Source organism: Garra rufa, chromosome 5 (genome assembly GCF_049309525.1).
Source record: "Garra rufa chromosome 5, GarRuf1.0, whole genome shotgun sequence".
NCBI classification, from domain to species: Eukaryota; Metazoa; Chordata; class Actinopteri; order Cypriniformes; family Cyprinidae; genus Garra; species Garra rufa.
The window spans coordinates 35,827,960-35,849,912 of NC_133365.1; the positions used below are offsets into that span (position 1 = coordinate 35,827,960).

At 39.1% G+C, this 21,953-nt stretch overlaps 2 protein-coding genes across 2 annotated transcripts; both read right to left on the minus strand.

Moving 5' to 3' along the window:
• Positions 1-10,200: 10,200 nt before the first annotated feature.
• On the minus strand, positions 10,201-12,241 carry LOC141335470 (corticosteroid-binding globulin-like). Its single transcript, XM_073840946.1, has 5 exons — positions 12,140-12,241; positions 11,350-11,989; positions 10,986-11,265; positions 10,732-10,876; positions 10,201-10,633 (listed from the first exon to the last, which is right to left on the minus strand). The coding sequence occupies exons 2-5, from the start codon at positions 11,948-11,950 to the stop codon at positions 10,442-10,444; spliced, it is 1,218 nt and encodes a 405-aa protein (XP_073697047.1). The 5' UTR covers positions 11,951-11,989; positions 12,140-12,241; the 3' UTR covers positions 10,201-10,441.
• A 434-nt stretch (positions 12,242-12,675) lies between these two features.
• On the minus strand, positions 12,676-21,823 carry trafd1 (TRAF-type zinc finger domain containing 1). Its single transcript, XM_073840945.1, has 11 exons — positions 21,366-21,823; positions 21,079-21,116; positions 20,422-20,557; positions 19,375-19,428; positions 18,773-19,178; positions 16,686-17,047; positions 15,979-16,227; positions 15,389-15,518; positions 15,073-15,283; positions 13,661-13,721; positions 12,676-13,521 (listed from the first exon to the last, which is right to left on the minus strand). The coding sequence occupies exons 2-11, from the start codon at positions 21,111-21,113 to the stop codon at positions 13,483-13,485; spliced, it is 1,683 nt and encodes a 560-aa protein (XP_073697046.1). The 5' UTR covers positions 21,114-21,116; positions 21,366-21,823; the 3' UTR covers positions 12,676-13,482.
• Between the last annotated feature and the right edge of the window lie 130 nt (positions 21,824-21,953).

The window sequence follows — 21,953 nt, forward strand, 5'->3', positions numbered from 1 at the left end:
CTGCAGAGAAAACAAATTATTAACGAATGAACTCAAATCAATGCAGTCAATGAACGTTTGCAACACACTGTTGAGATGACAGCTGATATGTACTTGATATACTTGACATCATTTTCAAACTCATCCCTTTTTCATTATGTAGTATATTTTAGTATATCCTTTAATTAAAATACCTACCCCATATAGATGACCTGCATGATCTGTATTATTATTATGAAAGCAGAGTAAAACTTGGGTTCATGTGATGTGATAAAGAAAAAATATTGATCCACTTACTGTTGAAATGCACACAGATCACTGCGTAGGTTGGGTAAAGAGAAGGGAAGCCATTGACCTTCAGTGTCAGCAAAATCCTTGTATTAAAAAGATTTGACATTTATGTGCCATTACAGTAAAACAAGCTTACAATGCTTACTACAATATATATATATATATATATATATATATATATATATATATATATATATATATATATATATATTTAATTAATGATCTACTAAATCCCCAACAAATGCTGTCTGTGAATTAAACAAATGTAGCCAGATTGCAGAGGTTTATCAAAAATAATTATTATTACTATTTGATTAGCATATCCATACAGGGAATTAAAAAAAAAAACAGTGAGCGAATGTTTTAGCTCACTAGTTTCAAACTCAATTCCTGGAGGGCCACAGCTCTGCACAGTTTAGCTCCAACCCTAATCACACACACCTGATCCAGCTAATCAAGGTCTTCAGGATTACTAGAAACTTCCAAGCAGGTGTGAGTTGGAGTTGGTTGGAGCTAAACTCTGCAGAGCTGCGGCCCTCCAGGAATTGAGTTTGAGACCTCTGTTTTAGCTTATAGCTATCTTCAAACAGCAAATCATTCCGCTTTTATAAACATGATTACAAATTGAGACCAGCTGAGATTATTCAGGAGAGCCCCTTAGAATCACAGTTTAGGGATTTTTGTACAATTTTACCTATTTCACAAATTATGAATTCTGTGAAATAGTGGGTTTTCATGACCAGGGTTGAATACCTCTAGAAGAAGAATTGAGTATCTCTGTCCTATATTAACAAATAAACAAACTGTAGAGTTAGCAAAATAATGGCACAACAGTTGGTTAAATCAAAGCCACCTGCTGGCTAATGTTCTGACATCTTGAATGTCATATTACTGTTTTTCTGTTTTTTTTTTTTTTTTTTTACTGTAGTATCTAATGTATTGTAGGTCCATGGTCTTAATCCAACTGTTGTCACTGCTGCTGCGGTGGTTCCTTACTCATCTATGGCTGTGTCCAAATTCAGGGTCTACATCCTTCGGAGGACTCATTTGAAGGATGTTACGTCACAGCGCCGCGACGAAGGCTGTCCAAATTCATAGGATCCTTCAAATGCGGCCCACAAATACGTCCTCCTTTTCCCCGAATTTGAAGGATGGGTCTGGTGGATCCTTTCCCGTCCTACCTATCCCACAATTCCTTTCGGCAGAGCGCTTCCAGTATTTTCATATAATGGCGGACGAAGCAAGCGGTAGTAATGATGGAAGTTTAAAAAAAACTGCCGTTTCAAAAAATATTTTTTTACAGCGGTTGTCTAGTTTGGCCTTTGGTTTAGCGTTAAGCTTTACATTTGTATGTATATATGATAAAAAACAGCACTTTCGTAAACTAGCTTCTTTCTTACTGCCTGTGTGAATATCCCCTTACACACAGCTAATTTCTTGTTAGTTATTGAAGATGTTTTTAACGCTTTTAGGGATGAAAGAGTAACGTTAGTTATTTTGTTTAGTGCAGTACAGATAACCTTACTTCTTGCTTAGCGCTGTCACGGTTGCTAGGCGACAGGATATGAGCAACGGAGAAGGGAGGGAACTGAAAGAAGTGTAGGCTGTCCAAATTCACTGCCACCTACTTCCAGGTTTTGCGGTCTTCGGAGGACCCCTCCTCCTTCAACCTGGTAGGAAGGATCCTAAGGAGGATGCAGACCCTAAATTTGGACACAGCCTATATCCAGAGTTGCCTTACAGGACATGCCATTTAACCCAAGCAGGACTCGTCAAAGTACATTTCATGTGGACGCTGAGACCACTGTTCCAGTAAAATGTATTTACCAGTACAAATCTCTCAAAGTTTATTATAATGCCAACCTCACTTCTAAAGTCCTCTGTCTGGACTACAACGACTCTTTCTCCATGTTTCTGGCTGTACCAGATATTAACAGGGAGGGTAAAACCATCAAAGATCTAGAGAAGGCCTTCAGAGAAGCTGACATCTATGTCCCCAAGCTCTCTCTGAAAATATTGTATTCCCTGAAAGATATTTTACAAGGAATGGAAATGGCTGAAATGTTTACAGATAAAGCCAACTTCACAGGAATTTTAGAGGATGTTAATTTCAATGGTAATATTTCTAGATCACTTTTTTAATTATTTAAAATTATGGGAGATATTTAATGCACTGTTGAAAAAAACTTTTAAAATTTAAGAGGATTCACTGTCAGGTTTTCCATTTTCCTTTGGAAGAAAGAGTGACATTTTTAAGAGTGCCATAGAATGGAAAACTGTATTTACCTTGGTATAGTTGAATAATAACAGTTGTGTACATAGACATAACATACCGTGAGTCTCAAACACCATAATTTCCTCCTTCTTAAATAAATCTGGTGTTTGCAAAAGAGCACTGAAAAATAGGTCAAAAATAGGTCTTGAGCACCTGCCCTTTTGGCTCCTAGTGATCAAAGTGCCCTTTTGTTAAGATTTTTTTTTTGTAATAATATAAAAATTAAATAACGAATTAAATTAAAAATTAAAAATAACGAATTCGCGACAGCCTGCCCAATCGAACTATTAGTAAAATTAATTAATAATGTTTTAGCTGTAAATAGAATGACCCTCGTGATGACCTTTCACGTGACGACCCCACCCGGAAGTTCAGGACGATCCGATCATGTTTATAAAGCCAAGGATAGACACGTTCGTGGCTGTTGGTAAGTGGTGTTTTCACCAGATTTAAAGTTACTTATTATTATAAGAATGACGTGAAGAAAAGAGAGTATGCACGAGTATTTATAATTTTTTATAGCTTGTGCATGTGTAGTCTGCTCTGAAATAGCTGCCGATAACGTTAATGTCATGTAAAAATAATCGTAAATCTATCGTAAAGGAGAGGGCTCCTGCAGGCCATAAAATGTTTTATATATGTTAAATAGTATAAGAAAAGACTTCATTATAATTTAGGAGGTCTTACATTTGGGGAAGGAAAGACGAGAATAAAACTTCAGAAGGCAATGATGTCATTGAATAAATATGCACGTTTCAAAGTCAAAACGTGGCACTGATGTCTTTATATGAATGTATCTGAAGGGAACCGACTGTCCTCAGGCTCAGAAACATGTCGTTTGCATTTTCATTTCACGTCTGATAAAACTGCGTTAATGCTGCTTTGTGTTCAGCCGTTCCTATGGAAACCGTAGTATTTCAGCGCTCCTAAAGCGCCCCCTCGTGACAGAGAATGAATTATTTCCACATTTTTCAGCTCTTTATGGTCAAATTATTGCAATGATCGACCTAGTTTTTATGCAGCAAACACATAGAGTTGTAAATGTGAAAGATGTTAATGTGCCTTCTAAATATCTAAACAATTAAGACAGTACTATTTATGTTTTAAATAAAATATAATAATAAATTAAAAACTCGATTTATCCCTTTTAATGGTATAAAGGCTGAAATTCCATTGTATAAGATATTTTGTTTTTGTGTGAACCTGTATCTGAATTATAAATCATGCCATTTTATGGCTTAATATCCTACCGTCTACAATCTTACAATACAATACATCAGGGGCCACATATATTTTCAATAGTGACCACACAGAGTTTAATATAACAGCTGTTCTTTATTATTGTTTAACAGAGAGAAGAAAATCTTTAGGTTTTGACAATTTAATACACAACAATTTCTAATCAAAATGAATAGGTCCAAAGAAAATATTTTTAATCTTTTAAACATTAAAATGTTTTTTTATGTTCTGTTTCTTTCTCAAAACTGCTTCACAGCATTGGCTGCTAGAAGCCTCTGTAATAATATGTATATCAGCAAGGAATGTGTCACAATATACAGTACAGTATTGCTGTACTGATGTTTTGAGCACAGCCCTATTTAGAGAGCCCCTTTTATAGTGATAAAAATATTACTAATTCTATTGTTTGAGTCCTGAACTTAACATAAATGCAATTAAAACTTTGAATAATGCATTATTTGTCTTATTAATGACATTGTTACTTGTTACGTAAGTAACTGGATGCCTACAATGAGGTGATGGACCCGAGGGGCTCTTTAATGTCTTGTTCCAGGTGCCCTTTTTATACTTTGAGCACCTGCCCCTTTAAAGGTCTCTGCACGGCCCTGTATCAGCCATTTCAAGCCTGAAACATAAAGTGTCAAATTCAGCTGACCTTTCTTCACGATCCGCTTGCTGCCTGCCCCATAAATTGGCTGTAAAAAAAAACGCGTCTCTGTGGCCAGCCTAGGTGATTGGTTGGAACACTGTTTGTTTTGCAGTGGAATCGTTGGTAGCACCAAATGTTTTTTTTGGCATATCTCGAACCCTAGGCTGACCACAGAGACGCGTTTTTTTTTTTTACAGCCAATTTATGGGGCAGGCAGCGAGCGGATCATGAAGAAAGGTCAGCTGAATTTGACACTTTATTTCTCAGCCTAGAATTGCTGATACAACCTTTAATACTGCTTTGTATACAGCCGTTATCTACACAGAGCACGTGCGATCGCCGATCTCAAAAGTGAAACTAAAAAGTTATTGTGCATTCAAAACGGCAGTTTTAATGCCCCGCATATTAATAGCGGCTCGAGCTCCGTAATTAAATATATATTTTCCTATTATATATTTTCCTTATTATATATATAGTTTCCTTACAGCTGTGTGAGTGCAAGCCGCTCTGTGAGACAGCCAATCAGAGCAGAGCTCCTCATTATTATTCAGGAACCTTCCAAATAAGGTAATAACAGACCATTTCATTCTAGGGACAAATCCTAGGTAAAACCATTTCTGGAGAATTTTTGCCCCTACATAAGCCATATTCCTTCTATGTAGATGTCAGAGAAAAAATTTAAATATGCATTCTGTGGCACCTTTAAAGGGATCTGAGACAATGGCATTACCAGAATTACAAAAGTTTCTAACTATTGTATAGGTGTGTGCATTTACCTTTAAAAATATGTATGTATGTATGTATATGTCAGGGTTCAGGTAGAGGGATGAGGCGAGGACTCAGTAATGCAGAAAATAGGGCTTTAATTGGTAAGTAAAAATAAACAAAACAACAAAAACTACCCCTTAGGGGAAAACAAACTGACAGGCTTGGCAAGGCAAAAGCAGGACTGGAAACATCAGGTGAATACATCAACGAACTCGCACCACACTGAAGACACAAGGAGAATAAATAGGGAGCAAATGAGGAAGGTAACGAGGAAAATACAGGTGGGGCAAAATAACCAATAATCAGGTAACAAGGTGGGTGGGGTTAGACAATAGACATGAGAGCACATGGCACACAGAAACAAAAACAAAAGCCATGTGCTCACACAAAACAAGAACACAAGCACATGGCCAGCAAAACAATTCACTAGCCATGTGCAAAACAGGATCTGAACACGCAGCTAATGAGAATGCTCATCAGCTGCATGTTCACACAAAACATCACAAACAAGCAATAAAGCATGCAGCCAGTGAAAGACAAAAGCTGCATGCCACACAAGACGAAACATAGTAAAACACGCAGCCGATAAAATGAGCTGCATGCAAAAAAAACAAGAAAGCACGCGACTAGAGTGCAAAAACACACAACATTAACAGACAGGAGCGTACGGCCCGAGCGAACGCCAGACCGCACGCTCTCATAGAAACATGAAGCGTGAATGTTCGAACCCCGACGCAAAACCGAAACATGAACAAGACATCAGTGCCGGGATCCGAACACCACGCTCCAACACAAAACAATGCACACAGACAAGAGAGCGCGCGTCTTGAGCGAACTCGAAGCCACGCGCCCACAAGTAAACAAGACAAGAGGGGAGCGTCAGGGCTCTGTCAGGAAACCACAAATAAACAAGACCGAAGTGACAGAACCCTGACACTACCCCCTCCCCAAAGGGACGCCACCTGGCGTCCCTAATGAGGAACACATAAAACTAGACAAGATCATGACATAACAAGACCAACATAAACATGACAACACAAAACAGATAAGTTCAAAACAAAAAGACAAGGGAGGGTGGGAGGGATAGGAGCCAGGCCAAAACCAGTAGGAAAGCCCAGCAAGTCTTTAGAAAGGTCCAGGGAGGGACGGGAGGGTTAAGCCAGGGAGGCTCTGGCAGTCCTAGAGTCCTGGCAGAAAACCAGGTTGGAGCTGGAGGGACTAGCCAGCGAGGTTCTGGCTTAACAGAAAGCCTAGCGCACGGCCAGGGTGGAGCTGGTGGGATGGACCAGTAAGGTTCTGGCAGTTCTGGAGTCCTGGCTGTAGGCCAGGGTAGGACCGGAGGGACGGACCAAGGAGGCTCCAGCAGTACAGGAGCCCTGGAGAATGACCAGGGCGGGGCTGGAGGGATGGGCCAGGTGGACCCTAACACTTCAAGTAGCTCCACAGGGGGTCTGGGCAAAGCTGACAGCTTGGCAGGTGGTGAGGGTGAAGCCCACCTGGAGGAGGGAGCCGGCAGTGCAAGGAGCATGGGAGGTTCCGGCAGCGCAAGGAGCATGGGAGGCGCCGGCAGTGCAAGGAGCTTGGGAGGCGCCGGCAGTACAAGGAGCTCGGGAGGCGCTGGTAGGGCAAGGAGCTCGGGAGGCGCTGGCAGGGCAAGGAGCTTGGGAGGCGCTGGCAGGGCAAGGAGCTTGGGAGGCGCTGGCAGGGCAAGGAGCTTGGGAGGCGCTGAAATGGCCTCTGGGCAAGGAGTGGGCTCTGGGACAGCCTCCAGGGATAGTGGGATGGAAGAAGTCTTCTTCCTTCCCTTCCTCCTCCGCTTACGAAAGCGTGGCACTGCAGCGTTGTCAGCCACCTCTGGGAGCGCTGCAGCCTCTACAGCCGCCACGGGGAATACTGCAGTCTCTTCAGCCACCACAGGGGGCGCTGCAGTATCTATGGCCATCACTTCTGGTGATATTACAACGACATCAGCTGCCACCAGGGGTGCTGTAGCTTCTTTGGCCACCATCAGGGGTGCTGCAGTATACTCAGCCAGCATTTCTGGAAGCATATCAACAACATCAGCTGCCACCAGGGGAGCTGCAGCCTCTTCAGCCACTACCGAGGGCACTGCAACCTCTTCGGCCGCCACAGGGGGCGCTGCAGTGTCTTTGGCCAGCATTTCTGGACGCATTACAACATCAGCTGCAACCGGGGTCTGTGCAGCCTCTTCGCCCACCACTGGAGGCGCTGCAGCCTCTTCGGCCATCACTGTGGGTGAGGCAGCATCCTTTGCTGGTGGACGAACCAGGAACTCAACAAATCCCCAAAACGTCAGGTGGTCCAGCCCTCTCATCCGCCACCAGTTGAGGGGCTCATCAAGGGCACTATTGAAGAGGTCTTTGAGGGCCGCATCATTAAACCCCAACCCCTCTGCTGCATCACTGAATTCTACAGCAAACCTCTTCAGGTCAGTCCCCCGCTGATGGAGGGAACTCAGGACCCTGAATTGGAGGATACGTTGATAGAGGGGGCTGGAGAAAGTGGAGGCTGGTGGAGGGCGCAAGCCTTTTTTCCGCTGAGTCCTCATCTGGCGAGTTCGTTCTGTCAGGGTTCAGGTAGAGGGATGAGGCGAGGACTCAGTAATGCAGAAAATAGGGCTTTAATTGGTAAGTAAAAATAAACAAAACAACAAAAACTACCCCTTAGGGGAAAACAAACTGACAGGCTTGGCAAGGCAAAAGCAGGACTGGAAACATCAGGTGAATACATCAACGAACTCGCACCACACTGAAGACACAAGGAGAATAAATAGGGAGCAAATGAGGAAGGTAACGAGGAAAATACAGGTGGGGCAAAATAACCAATAATCAGGTAACAAGGTGGGTGGGGTTAGACAATAGACATGAGAGCACATGGCACACAGAAACAAAAACAAAAGCCATGTGCTCACACAAAACAAGAACACAAGCACATGGCCAGCAAAACAATTCACTAGCCATGTGCAAAACAGGATCTGAACACGCAGCTAATGAGAATGCTCATCAGCTGCATGTTCACACAAAACATCACAAACAAGCAATAAAGCATGCAGCCAGTGAAAGACAAAAGCTGCATGCCACACAAGACGAAACATAGTAAAACACGCAGCCGATAAAATGAGCTGCATGCAAAAAAAACAAGAAAGCACGCGACTAGAGTGCAAAAACACACAACATTAACAGACAGGAGCGTACGGCCCGAGCGAACGCCAGACCGCACGCTCTCATAGAAACATGAAGCGTGAATGTCCGAACCCCGACGCAAAACCGAAACATGAACAAGACATCAGTGCCGGGATCCGAACACCACGCTCCAACACAAAACAATGCACACAGACAAGAGAGCGCGCGTCTTGAGCGAACTCGAAGCCACGCGCCCACAAGTAAACAAGACAAGAGGGGAGCGTCAGGGCTCTGTCAGGAAACCACAAATAAACAAGATCGAAGTGACAGAACCCTGACATGTATATATATGTGTGTATATTTTAAATATATAATTTCACTCTGCAGAGAAAAGTAATTATTGCCAACTAAGAATGATTCAATAATCAATCTTTTAATTTAAAAATGTTCCAGCAACTATGTATTTTCAGCTATTGTCAGCTATTAATGATGAGCTGTTTTAATTTAATCTTCATGACAGTTCTACTGATCCCCTATAGATGACCTGTATGATCTGTATTATGATTAATACAAAGTAAAGCAAAGTAGAACTCGCTTGCATGTCAACAAATGAGTAATAGAAGTAATATTGATCTACTTACTGTTGAAATACACAAAGATCACTGCGTAGGCTGGGTAAAAAGAAGGGAAGCCATTGACCTTTAGTGTTAGCAAAATCCTTTAAAAAGGAAAGTACGTGACGTGTGACCAAGTACAGTGTTCCATACTCAGAATTTGTGCTCTGCATTTCACCCATCCAAGTGCACACACACAGCAGTGAGTAGTGAACACACACACACACACACACACACACACACACACACACACACACACACACACACACACACACACACACATATATACACAATATTTCTTGATATTGCCTAAAGGCAGGGTAGGTGATTTGGTTCGAAAACATTTGTTGTTATGCTGGTTGAGAGATAGCAATAAATAACTTAAGTGGTCTAAATGTATTTATTAGTTCTGACAATTGATTAAAGAAAATTAACTAATTAATCACACATTTGTTTCTGAAATTAATCAAAATGAATCCCACCTAACATTAAAGTTTTTAATAAATACTTTTAAATTGCAATATTTTCACATTCAATCTTTAAATTAATGTAGAAACAACATAAAGACAGTATTATTTTGTGATTTGATTTATGGCATCTTTTTTATGACTGAAGGCGAGTATCACTAAGACCAGTATTACTGATGTCTCTACAAAATTGTTCTTTGTTTCCTAATATTTAACCGTTGACTATAGCCATTCAACGTCACAGTGTAATTAAGAGCTAACAATTTAGACTTTAAAAAATCATAACTACTAATTTAAGTGAACCTAAAATAATCTTCACATAAACCCATTTTAATAAGGGCCAGATTTACTCAACAGGGCAAATTATTATTATAGCGCAATTCCATAAAAGCACAGATGAGAGGGGAAGTTATTGACTTCCTCTTTTTTTCTTTTGTTCTTTGATGAACAGACATCACAGCAGCTGGGTTATTAGGTTATTTGGCTGCTATTACTTTAGGAGCTGCCAGTGCTGAATGACGGGGATCTGATACGCATGTTTAATATGAAATTATACAAGATACGGCGTGCACCGCCATATTTGTGTGTGCAATTGCTAATGCTAGACTTTCTGAAAATGTTTTAAATAATTTAAATTATATATATATACACACACACACACACACACACACACACACACACACAGTCAAGTTAGTAAAATGTAGTTTTCATTATAGTAAGAGCTGAGTATAACGTATGAGCAATAGCAGGAATTTGCAGGAAAGATACAAAACAATTGTGGCAGTTGCTTTTGTCTTATTTTACTGAAATCTTTTGAAAACTTCTTTCCAATTATTACATTTAATATAGACATAGTAGAAGCAGACATTCACTATTAAAGAAGATCTAGCAACCATATTCATACGGTATATAACACCAGCAGTCATATAAAATTCTAAAGGGGCTGGCAAAATGATGGCATGATAATAGTTGTTGAATTATGGCCATCTGCTGGATAAATCTTGAATGTCACATCCTCACTTCGCTGCCGGGTTGACAACTTTTCCTAGGAAGAGGATGTGGTCATTTTTTTGGTCGATGATGAAGACCATGAATGGACGGTCAAATCGGAAATCCATTGGTACAAAAGCACGTTCAATTACAATTGCGGTCACTGCTGCTGCGGTGGTTCCTTCCTCATCTACATCCAGGGTGGCTTTATGCAAAACCTGAAAGTGAAAAAGCAATTTATGTTAGCTTCTATGAATTTGAGCTTTTTCATTTACTGGTCACTTTTTAAGATTAGGACACTGATTTGTGTCTTTACCTCTGAAACATGGACATTTTCTTCCGTAATTCCTGACAAGTTAGCTTTATGTGTAAACATGTCCGTCATTCCCATTCCCTTCAAAATATCATTTAGGGTATAGTCTGTTTTTAGAGACATCTTGGGTACATAGATGTCAAGTTTTCTGAAGGACACACAAAAAACAAATAATAATATAATATGATAGGTTGACACTGTGTACAAAAACAGAGGTAATCATGATTCATGGTTAATTATTAATTTTTTTGTTTTACCTTTTCTGGACAGCTCCTTTCCACTTTTCAATATGCTGTCTAGAGATGGCCTTCTCCAGATCGTTAATGGTCTGATCTTTTTTTTCATCTGGTACAGCCAGAAACATAGAGAAAGAGTCGTTGTAGTCTAGACAGAGGACTTTAGTAGAGAGTTCAGCATCATAATAAACTTTGAGGAGTTCGTTTTGGTGCATCATTTGTACTAGAACGGTGGTCTCATTGTCGACATGAAATCTATCCTCTTGGGTTTTGTTTGGGTTAAATGGCATGTCCCATTTCCCTTGAGAAAATAAAGAAATGGTTATAGACAGACAGTACTGATAAACTGCTTGAGTTCATGATTAAAGTATGTGTACATGCTTACCTTTAAAATATATGTAGGTTAGAAGGATCATGAAAGTATTGGGATCTAGAGAATCAACAGTTTTATCTATTTTCCCATTTGTTTTTTCTTTTACATATGTATTAATTTGATCTAATGTTCCCGCAGCCCCGAAATCCACAGTAAAGCCATCAGAGTGGTAAAACTCCTTCAAGTTCTCCAGGAACTTAGGATGAGGCTTGGATTTGTCGCTTGCATATAGAGCACTGCCGACATCGATGTCAACCCCTGTCCTCTTGTCGATGTCTTCCAGGAGACTGTGGAACATCTCATGCATTTCTTCAGTGCTGAAGACTGAGCTGTTATGGCCGATGCCACTGAGAAGCTGCTCTTTGGTTTCACCACCAGTTCCTAAAGACAGCTCAGAAAGAGCCATGGACACACTGAAGGGAGAGAAGAAGATATTTTTGGACTGATAATCGGGCATTTCTACAAGCTTCTTGTACAGGTGAAAAGCAAAATCATTGTTCATCTTTATCAATGATGGGAGTTTATCGCTGATGGGAGGTTGTGGAGAAGTCTCTTGATTCCCATGAACTACTGCAAAAGCACAAATCCACAAATATATGATGCTCCTTTCCATGATTCCTTTTCAAGTCGAGCCAATAGATGAATTTAGGCCCTGAGGAAATGAGAGTTTTACAACATTATGGTAACAGAGAATCAGCAAAATCTTCAACAAATCAGTGTTAAACTTAAGAAATTATTCTTTACAGATCAACTTCATGCATTGAAGTTCTATCTTGTATAACCATGAACACAAATTTCCCACCTGTCCAGGCAGCTGCCGTCTCTTTCCTCATGCTGGAAACGATTATAAAGCCTACAGCTTGTCCTGAAGTTTGATCAGAAACCAACCTTTACTCTGTTTACTTTTTGTTTTGTAGAAAATGCTCCAATTATTAACTTCAAAGAGTAAACAGTACAGTGTCCAGAAGCTGTCTTAACACGTGTTGGAACATATACTCCACACAGTAGATCAGATGATAGCAGTACTATTGAAGCAAAAGTGCAAATATTTTTCTTTTATAGCAAACAGTGATGCTCAGTTTTAGAAAAAAATGAAGATGTAGTATCAAATAAGACAATTTTGTATTATTTTAAGATATATATATCTGATATAGGTCCTTTGTTCTCATAACCTCTGTACAGTTTTCTTGTGCAAGCAGCAGAGTACAGAGTGCATGCCCAAAAATGATATAAGATGAGTTCTTATTGATCTTCTGATTGTCGTAATGCCTAGTTATCACTTTGTAGACTAGAAAAAAACAACAACAAAAAAAAAGTTGATGGCCAGGCCATCCTATCTTCAGCCACAGCAAAATCTTTTTAATTGTAAAGATGTGATAGTTACATGACCAAAGGAAGATAAACAGTCAGAATAACAACATAATCAATATTGCCACCATACAGACAGCCTTACATGAAAATATGAAATAATACTGAAATATCCACAATTTTTTTTTCATTTTGACATTTTAACTGTACATTGTAAAATTACTTTACACTCAGGATCAAATAAGAATTTGTAATTTCCGCAGCACTTCACAATACAGTTCTGTAACATTAGTGAATGCATTCAGTATCATTATTTTACAGCATTTATTAATCATTGTTAATAAAAAAAAAAACAATATTGGTCATTAGTGCATTATTAGTTCACAATGCATTATGAACTAATAATAATGACATGTTAAAATGTATATGTAAAAAATAATATTAACTAGGATAAATAAATGCTGTTTATGTTAACTATTGCATTAACTAATGTATAAAACAATACAGTAAAGTGTTATAGGAGTTTCTATATTTATACTATAACGTGTGTAGAGTTTTCAGTAAAATATAAAACATTTATCCAACGTCTTGGAAACGGAGAAAATATAACAAAGCTCAAAACAAACATTTAAAATCACATACAAACACTAGAAAAAATACAATGAAGGAAAAAAACCTAGTGCAATTGAAGAAATACATTTACAAGCCAACGAATTTATAAATTCTGGTTTGACATGTAAATGTTTTACAGACACAAACATAATAGCCTATAGACAGTAATAACAGGTCACTGCTTTGAGTCACAGAGACTCAGAAGAGTGGACTCTTTCTCCTTTTCTACTCCTCCTCTTTTTCAACATTATGATTTTTAGGCACCTGGAGATAAAAATGTAATGTAGAACAGGTCAAAAAGTATTTGTAGAATTAAATATCTAATAACATCTGATATATTCTGCATTCAGGTCTCTATAAAATTGTATATATGTTCCTGTAACCATTCACATACTGTACATACCTTTGGTGTCTCAGTGTTTTTATCACTCCTTTGACCTTCCAGTCTTCCACTGTGTGGAGGTCTGTCATGGAATTAAAAAACAAAAAACAAATTTTAGTTTAAATGTAGCTTTTCAAAAGTGTTCTTATCATTTACATACTCAGTAATCATTAATTACTCAAACTCGTGTCCTTCCAAACCTGTAAGATCTTTGTTCATCTTTAGAACACAAATTAAGATGTTTTTGATGAAATCTGAGAGCTTTCTGACCCTCTATCGACAGCAATGCAACTGAAATGTTCCCAGGCCCAGAAACATGTTAAAGGGTTAGTTCAGGCCAAAATGAAAATTAGCCCACGATTTACTCTCCCTCCAGGCATCCCAGGTGTATACGACTTCCTTATTTCAGACAAATCCAATCAGAGTTATATTAAAAATAATCCTGGCACTTCCAAGCTTTAGAATGGCATAAAGTCCAATAAAGTGCATCCATCCATAATAAAAAGTGCCTCACATGGCTCCAGCTGGTAAATAAAGACCTCCGGTAGTGAAACGATGCGTTTATGTAAGAAAAATACCATATTTAAAATGTAATAATCACTTTAGTCTAGCTTGTGCCAACTTGTAGTACCTGTAAGCAGATAACGTCGGATGTCTGCGTTGCGCATGCACCAGTGAGTTTGTTTACAGGAGCAAAGAAAGCAAAGTTTCCTTACTTTAGTAAAGGAAAACCAGTCTCCTCTTAGTTTATATTGAAATCCTCCAACATTTTCCTTTACAAATCCTCGTTTTGAACTTCTAATTCGTGACTGCTGTAGGTGCTTCCGGGTATGGCCAGTCGGCGCAAGCTACATTGAAGTGATTATTACATTTTAAATATGGATTTTTTTTTTAACAAAAACGCATCGATTCGCTACAGAAAGCATTTTTTTAATCCCCCGGAGCCGTGTGAGGCGCTTTTTATTATGGATGGATGCACTTTATTGGACTTGTTTTGGACTGATAAATAGAAACACCCACCATATGCCATTCCAAAGCTTGGAAGTGCCAGGATAATTTTTTATATAACTCTGATTGGATTTTTGGGTGAACTAACCCTTTAAGGACTTTGGTAAAACAGTCCATTAGCATCAGTGGTTCAACTGTAATTTTACGAAGCTATGAGAATACTTTTTGTGTGCAAAGTAAACAAAAATAACTTTATTAAACAATTTCTTCTCCTCCAAATCATGTCTTCTGACGTTTCAGTTGCATTGCTGTCTATGCAGGTTCAGAAAGCTCTCAAATTTCATCAAAAATATCTTAAAATATCTTAATTTGTGTTCTGTAGATGAATGACAGTCTTACTAGTTTGGAACGAAATGAGGATGAGTAATTAATGACAAAATGTTCATTTTTTGGTGAACTATCCCTTTAAAAATACATTGGCATACCCCAAAGTGGTTGTGGAACGTGGCTTGAGGCTGTCATTGAGGTACGTGTTCGGTTCTGCTGCTCTGCGCCTTTGGTTCCTGCTCTTCACCTGCTGCTCAGCATTTGTGTTCTTAGTGTAACTGTAGGATGAAGACAGCCACTGGTCCAAACCTGAGGTGCCTTTCTGCCACCCCTGAGCTGTCTCCTGCACGTGCTCCTCATCTGGGTCGGCTGCAGTAAGATACAGAGGTATGACTGATTACATACTGATTTTAAACACATGTATTTTGTAAATAAGACATATGAGATTGTGTTTTATCTATTTCAGTGGCTCACCTTGATGTCTCACCCGTCTCTGCCTCTCAGGAGATCTCCTCTCGTGGGCCTCTTTGGTGGCGTGGTTTGGTTTCCGTGGAGACAATCCGTCGATTGAATAAGCTGTATGGGGGCGGACGTCACACTTGTCCTGTACAGTACGACAAGATTGAAGAGTATCAAGTAAGTGGTAAGCTCCATTTCTGCTCTACTTTCACAAAAGTGCTTCAACATACTAGCAGAAACAAATTGTGGATGAAAAACTAATTAGATGTAAACACCAGGAAAATTTTAAAAATGTAAAATATTTAATAAAATTATAGAAGAACAAACACTACATGAGCTGTGATTAAAATAGAACAGTAAAAATGTACAATGTTTTGAGACAGCACATTTTGTGGATAAGATGCATTTTATTTTCTTTATTAAAATATTTGAGATGACTTTTTGGGTATAATATGTCATTATAGTGTCCTGCACCCACTAGTAAAAAAAAATCATAAATTATATCTAGTGTCTAAATAATTTTTGGTTTGACTGTATGCCATGTAAAACTTAATTTGTAAGACCTGTTACGTACTGGAGAAAAACACAACAAGGAGTTGTTATACCTGATGGTGAAAGAGCACATCCTCTTCCAAGGCAACACCACAGAACTCACAAGGAATGAGCACGTCGCCCTCGATGGGGCTGGAGGAGGAACTGTAGGAGAGCGGTGAAACGGAGAGGGGCAGGGTGGGTGGACTGGGTGTGCGGGGAGGAATGACATGACTAGCCTCTTGAGTGATGATTTCTTCATATTGAAGAGAAGGAGCTTGTTTACTGAAGGAAGCTATAGCAGAAGCTGGGCTGCAGCCAGTCTAGAACAAAAAAACAGAATATTTACTTTATGCTGGCCACTACAGGCAAAAATCCAAAACAAGCGACTCGAATAGCACACCCCTCCTCTATGGCCTCAGAAAGAGGAGAAGAATCTGATCAGGCTTCGCCCTGTGGGAGAAGCTAGACGGCTGAAATTCGAGGAGGTTTCCATGGAAACCAAACACCACATTGTGAAACAATAGAGACCTGACAAGAAGAAATGGAGTGGGAAATTCAACATCAGTGCTGACATTACAATAGCCTGCCATGAAAAACATGGCTTATGTTGTACTCCGTTAACGTAGACATGTAATGGCACTCAAAAGAGGCGACTCTAGAGGCTGTGGCTAATGCAACTTCACACTTGCCAGCTCTATCAAGACATAAGAGGCCTGGGTTAAATATCAAGCCAAGAGGGAGTGTAATGTGATGGGATGATTGGGGCCTTATCACTTACCTGGTGTAAGATAAGGTCTTCCTCTGGAAAGAGCTCTTCGCAGAACTCACAAGGCAGCATGATGTTTGAGGAGGAGCTGTGGGCCGTGGTCGGGTTGGTTTTAGGGGGGGCCGCAGTGCAGTTGTTGTTAGTGTTGGAGGACAGCTGGGAGATGAGATTGCTGTGGGCTGGTGTCCTTCCCAGGCGACGGTCCCACACATCAGTCCACACGCCCTCCTGACGGGGGTCCTCCAAGTCACCTTCACTCTGCAGGCTGAGGGCCAGCATGTAGTCCAGACTGGAGGACTCATAGTCTGGCAGTTGTCCCAGAGACCACAGCAGGCTGTTGTTGTTGTTCCCCAGCTCCGTTTCCTGATCCAGCACTGAGGAAATGAGCAGAGTGGAAGGTTCATTTTTTTCCTCAAGCATCCTGTTAATACCCGATAAAAACTCCCATCATATTCAACATGTTTAAAACCCATTCAAAACCCATTATGTTTACTGTAAGGATGAACTGATATTATAACTCTGACTCATACAATAAGCCAAAGAGTTCAATGTTATAGACAATATTTAAATAGATAGTTCACCCAAAAATGAAAATTCTGTCAATAATTACTCACCCTCATGTCGTTCCAAACCTGTAAGACCTCAAACAAGATATTTTAGACGAAATTCGAGAGCTTTCTGACCCTGCATAGACAGCAACGCAACTACCTCGTTCAAGGCCCAAAAACTTAGTAATACATTGTTAAAATAGTCCATGTGGCATCAGTGGTTCAACCTTAAATGTTATGAAGCTACAAAAAAAGTTTTTGTGCACCAAGAAAACAAAAATAACGACTTTAAGGCTGGGCCAAAAATGGCAAGTCATCCTCTCTGTTGAAATCTTAAGGCATGTTTACGAAGACTGTTTTACGTACAGCGTGCATCTTCCTTTGCTTCTAAACAAGGCGCATTGTATCCGGGTTGTATGTCAGAAATGCAGACTTCTGCGTCAGCAGCACCACACACATGCACCGTGGTACTCTCATAAATGCACGTCGAAGACTGACACGGAAGAGAAGAAATTATTGAATAAAGTTGTTATTTTTGTTTACTTTGCGCACAAAAAGTATTCTCATAGCTTCATAAAATTAAGGTTAAACCACTGATATCACATGGACTATTTTAATGATGTCCTCATTTCCTTTCTGGGCCTTGAATGTGTCAGTTACTTTGCTGTCTATGGAGGGTCAGAAAGCTCTTCGATTTCATCAAAAACAATTTGTTCTGATACTGAACAAAGGTCTTACGGGTTTGGAACGCCATTTTTTTACATTACTTTTTACATTATGTTTCATCTGAAGTAAGTGGACAAATGAATTGTGTCTAAATTATGTAAAAAAAAAAAATATATACTAAAGATTAAAACTCATTTTAAATGCTACCAGTAAATTTAGGTGTAAAAACATTATAATGTAGAGTACTAAAAATGGATATTAATTTTTGAGATTTGTTAAATACCACATTTAAGTGTTATTAAATTATTAGTATTTTTTAAAGGATAACTTGAAATGTTAGATGACAACAAAAGTAATCTAAAGGCATCTGTACATGTCAGCTTTGTGTCTGCTCAATATTCTCTGTGAAGATTCAATGCAGCATAAAAACCGGATGACCTGAGTATAACCCTAATAATGTAGTTTTAATTGCTGCGTAAATGTATTTATGCCACCTCTGAGTAGCATATGTGACCCTGAACCACAAAACCAGTCATAAGTAGCATGGGTGTATTTGTAGCAAGTCAACTATACATTGCATGGGTCAAAATTATCGATTTTTCTTTCATGACAAAAATCATTAGGATATTAAGTAAAGATCATGTTCGATAAAGACATTTTGTAAATTTGTAAATATACCACAATTTAATTGTTAATTAGTAACATGCATTGCTAAGAACTTCATTTGGACAACTTTACATTTTCTCAGAATTTACATTAATAGAAAGCTTATTTATTCATCTTTCAATTTAAAAAAATGGACCCTTATGACTGGTTTTGTGGTCCAGGGTCACATATTATGAATACTTTGTGAATAAGGACTAAAACAGACAGGCGAATACATACAATAAGCAAAATCATTGTTCCTTGTCTCTGTGTTTCTCCTGGTTCCTCCCCTCACTGTTCCTCTGGTGCTGTTGTGTAGTCTGTCCTCCAAGGGTCGTGGTGGGCCCCTGCGGTCTGCTGCCCCTGGGCTGTTATTATTGTGTATTAGGTTATGGATTGAATGTGTCTCAAACCATGCTCCAGGAGACTGGGCTCCTGCCCTACTACTCTGCCTCTCCTGAGGTGGAGTCAGACTTCCGCACAGGGCTGGATGGATGTGTTGTTCTCTCAGCATAACGTTACACTTGCAGACGGGGCAGGGCTCGGTGCGGGTCCCACAGTAATCCTCATGCTCTTTAGACTGAAAGGAGGCCACCTCCAGATCACAGAACTGACATGGGACCAGTCGATGACTGCACTCTGACCTCTGAGAAAGGGGAAAGAAGTTGTTAATTCTATAGAACTCATCATCTAAGGTAGCATGGGTATCTTTGTAGCATTAATGGAAAGCTTATTTATTCTGCTTTTAGATGATGTATAAATCTCAATTTCAAAAAATGGACCCTTATGACTGGTTTTGTAGTTCAGGGTCACATATGCATGCAGAACTGTTTATACTGTACCTGGTGGACCTCCATGAACCTTTTCTCGATCTTTAATCCACATTTGCACTGTTCCTGTAAAAAGAGTTTAAGATTTTATAAACATCTCGGTTTCTGTTTCATTCTGAAGTATACATAACGTGGATACTATATTTTAATTCATACTGTTTAAAACAAAGCTGCTGTTTAATATATCCTTCAGCCTTAAAGTCGGCACAAAACGAAAATTTAAATTGCAAAGGTTTTTTTTATTCATGTCTACAGGTCCTTAGGAATATTATCGAATATACCAACAATAAATATGATTTTGAGATCCATCTTTTCACACTAAGGGACTCATATGCAACTATTACAGAAAGTTCAAACGCTCACTGATGTTTTGAAGGAAAAACAATGCATTAAAAGCCAGAGGTGAAAACTTTTGAACTGAATGAGGATGTGTACATTTTTCTTATTTTGCCTAAATATCATATTTTTTCATTTAGTACTGCCCTTTAAAAGCTACAGAAGATACTTGAATGATCCCCAGAAGACAAATTAAGTTAAATTTACTCTGATCTTCCGATTTAAAAAGTTTTCTCCCCCGGAAATGCAAAACTTTTCCTTCTGAAGCATCAGTGAGCATCTGCATCTTCTGTAATAGTTGCATATGAGTCCTTCAGTTGTCCTCAGTGTGAAAAGATGAATCTCAAAATCATACATTCACTGTTGGAAAGTGTTAAAATACACAAAAATGCTGAAAAGCCAAAGAATCAGTGGGACCTGAAGGATTTTTCTGAATAACAGCAGGCAGTTTAACTGTTCAGGACAAACGAGGGACTTATAAACAACTATCACAAAAAATACAGCTGTGGATCATTCAGGTAACAACACAGTATTAAGAATCAAGCATAAGTAAACTTTTGAATGGGGTCATTTTCATAAATGCAACTATTATTTTCTCTTGTGGACTATATGTAATCATATTTTATGTGAAATATCTTATTCAGGTACTAAATAAAAAATAAGACAGATTTTGTATGACCTTCAACTGTACAAATATTTAATCACACATCATGTGGATCATACCTCTGTATGTTCCATCTCTTTGTGCTGCACAAGCTCAGCATGAGGAAAAGGCTCCTGGCACACCTCGCAAAGAGCAATATTCCGCCGGCAGTGGATCTCGTGTGTTGTAAAGTTGGCTTCTGGAATGTCATGCTTGCTAGAAACAGAAAGCATATCACAGTCAGTTGGTTGACACATGGTTGGTTCCATACACCACTGTGCCCTTAACAAATAACTGATGGTTACTCCTGGAAAACTGTCAATGTACAAATGCAACACAAGTTGCTTTGGATAATAGCACATCAGCCAAATACTAGGTAGTCATGATAAATAGAAAGGGAGGGCAGTGACTGCAGTACAGCCCAAAGGACTGATGGGAGGGACTGGTAACACACCTAAGTGAAAGCAAAAGGTTGTCTAATAAACTGAAACTACAAAACAGCATTCCTTATTCAAAGGAATAGTTCACCCAAAAATGAAAACTATGTACTCGCCCTCAAGGCAAAATGACAGAATAAGTCACCACTCACTTTCATTTGTTTGGGAAAATATAAAATGAAAGTGAATGGTAATTGTAACCTTCATTCTGACAAACATACCCTTTTATGCTGTACGACAAAATCATGTGGGTAAGTGAATGACGACATGATTTTCACTTATGTATTTATTTTTACTTACCAGTTACTGCAAAATTGGGTATTTTCCTCGGCCATAATCTGTGTGAAAAACAGAAATCATTAAGCACGTACCCTACTCCATGAAACAGCGTTTCTGGTTTAAACTAGATAAAATGTCCTTAATAAAATATAGATGGCAAAAGCGGAAAAATACACCGTAGTGAAACAAAGATTGCATTTCGCTCTCCGCAGACTTTCAAATGTAGTCCATTCCGTGAAAACACTAAACAGACTGATAATTTATTACTATATTACATACTTGACATACTAAAATTACACATTTCTTACCTTATTATTGCCGAAGCTTGTAGGCGACCACCTGAAGCTGCAGTTTCGCTAGAGAAGTAAACTATTCGCTAGTACTTTTCGTCCTTTCTCTCGGTTCAAGAACGAGCATGCATTAAAGGAATTGTTCAGTGATATGAAGACAGTCAACGGTGTTTTGTCCACACATCGGAATATGCACAAATGTATTTTAAATAGCTGCTTTGAAGTCTGATTAGTTTAATCTAAATGACTGCTGCCATCTCGAAGAGTGTCCATTGCTGGTCAGCTGTGACGCTCACTACAGTACTAGGCAAATGAGATTAGCGTCATTAGACTCTGTAAAATTACACAAAAACAAGTAATAAACTACTACTGGCCTGAGGTAGATCTGTGCCAACTACCGCAATTATCAGTTCAGCTTTCGTTTCGTGACACAGTATCAACAAGAGGCGGTATCCGTGAAAACAGCAACACTGACAGATGGTGACGGAGATATTATTATTCATATTTTCAAAATAAAAGACGAAGATGCTCGGCAAAAATTCTTTGTAAAGTAGCTCCACTGTAAAATATGATGCATCTATATTTGACCTTTTATTTAGTCTAATA

Bases quoted from the DNA above. Each gene is read 5' to 3' on its own strand.
- LOC141335470 (XM_073840946.1), bottom strand. From the start codon at position 11,950: ATGGAAAGGAGCATCATATATTTGTGGATTTGTGCTTTTGCAGTAGTT. The intron at 11,266-11,349 runs GTAAGCATGTAC...TATTTTCTCAAG, and splicing joins AACCTACATATATTTTAAAG to GGAAATGGGACATGCCATTT. The intron at 10,634-10,731 runs GTAAAGACACAA...TTTCACTTTCAG, and splicing joins AAAATGTCCATGTTTCAGAG to GTTTTGCATAAAGCCACCCT.
- trafd1 (XM_073840945.1), bottom strand. From the start codon at position 21,113: ATGGCCGAGGAAAATACCCAATTTTGCAGTAACTG. The intron at 20,558-21,078 runs GTAAGTAAAAAT...TTCTGTTTCTAG, and splicing joins ACCCAATTTTGCAGTAACTG to CAAGCATGACATTCCAGAAG. The intron at 15,284-15,388 runs GTGAGCCACTGA...ATCTTACTGCAG, and splicing joins GAGACGGGTGAGACATCAAG to CCGACCCAGATGAGGAGCAC.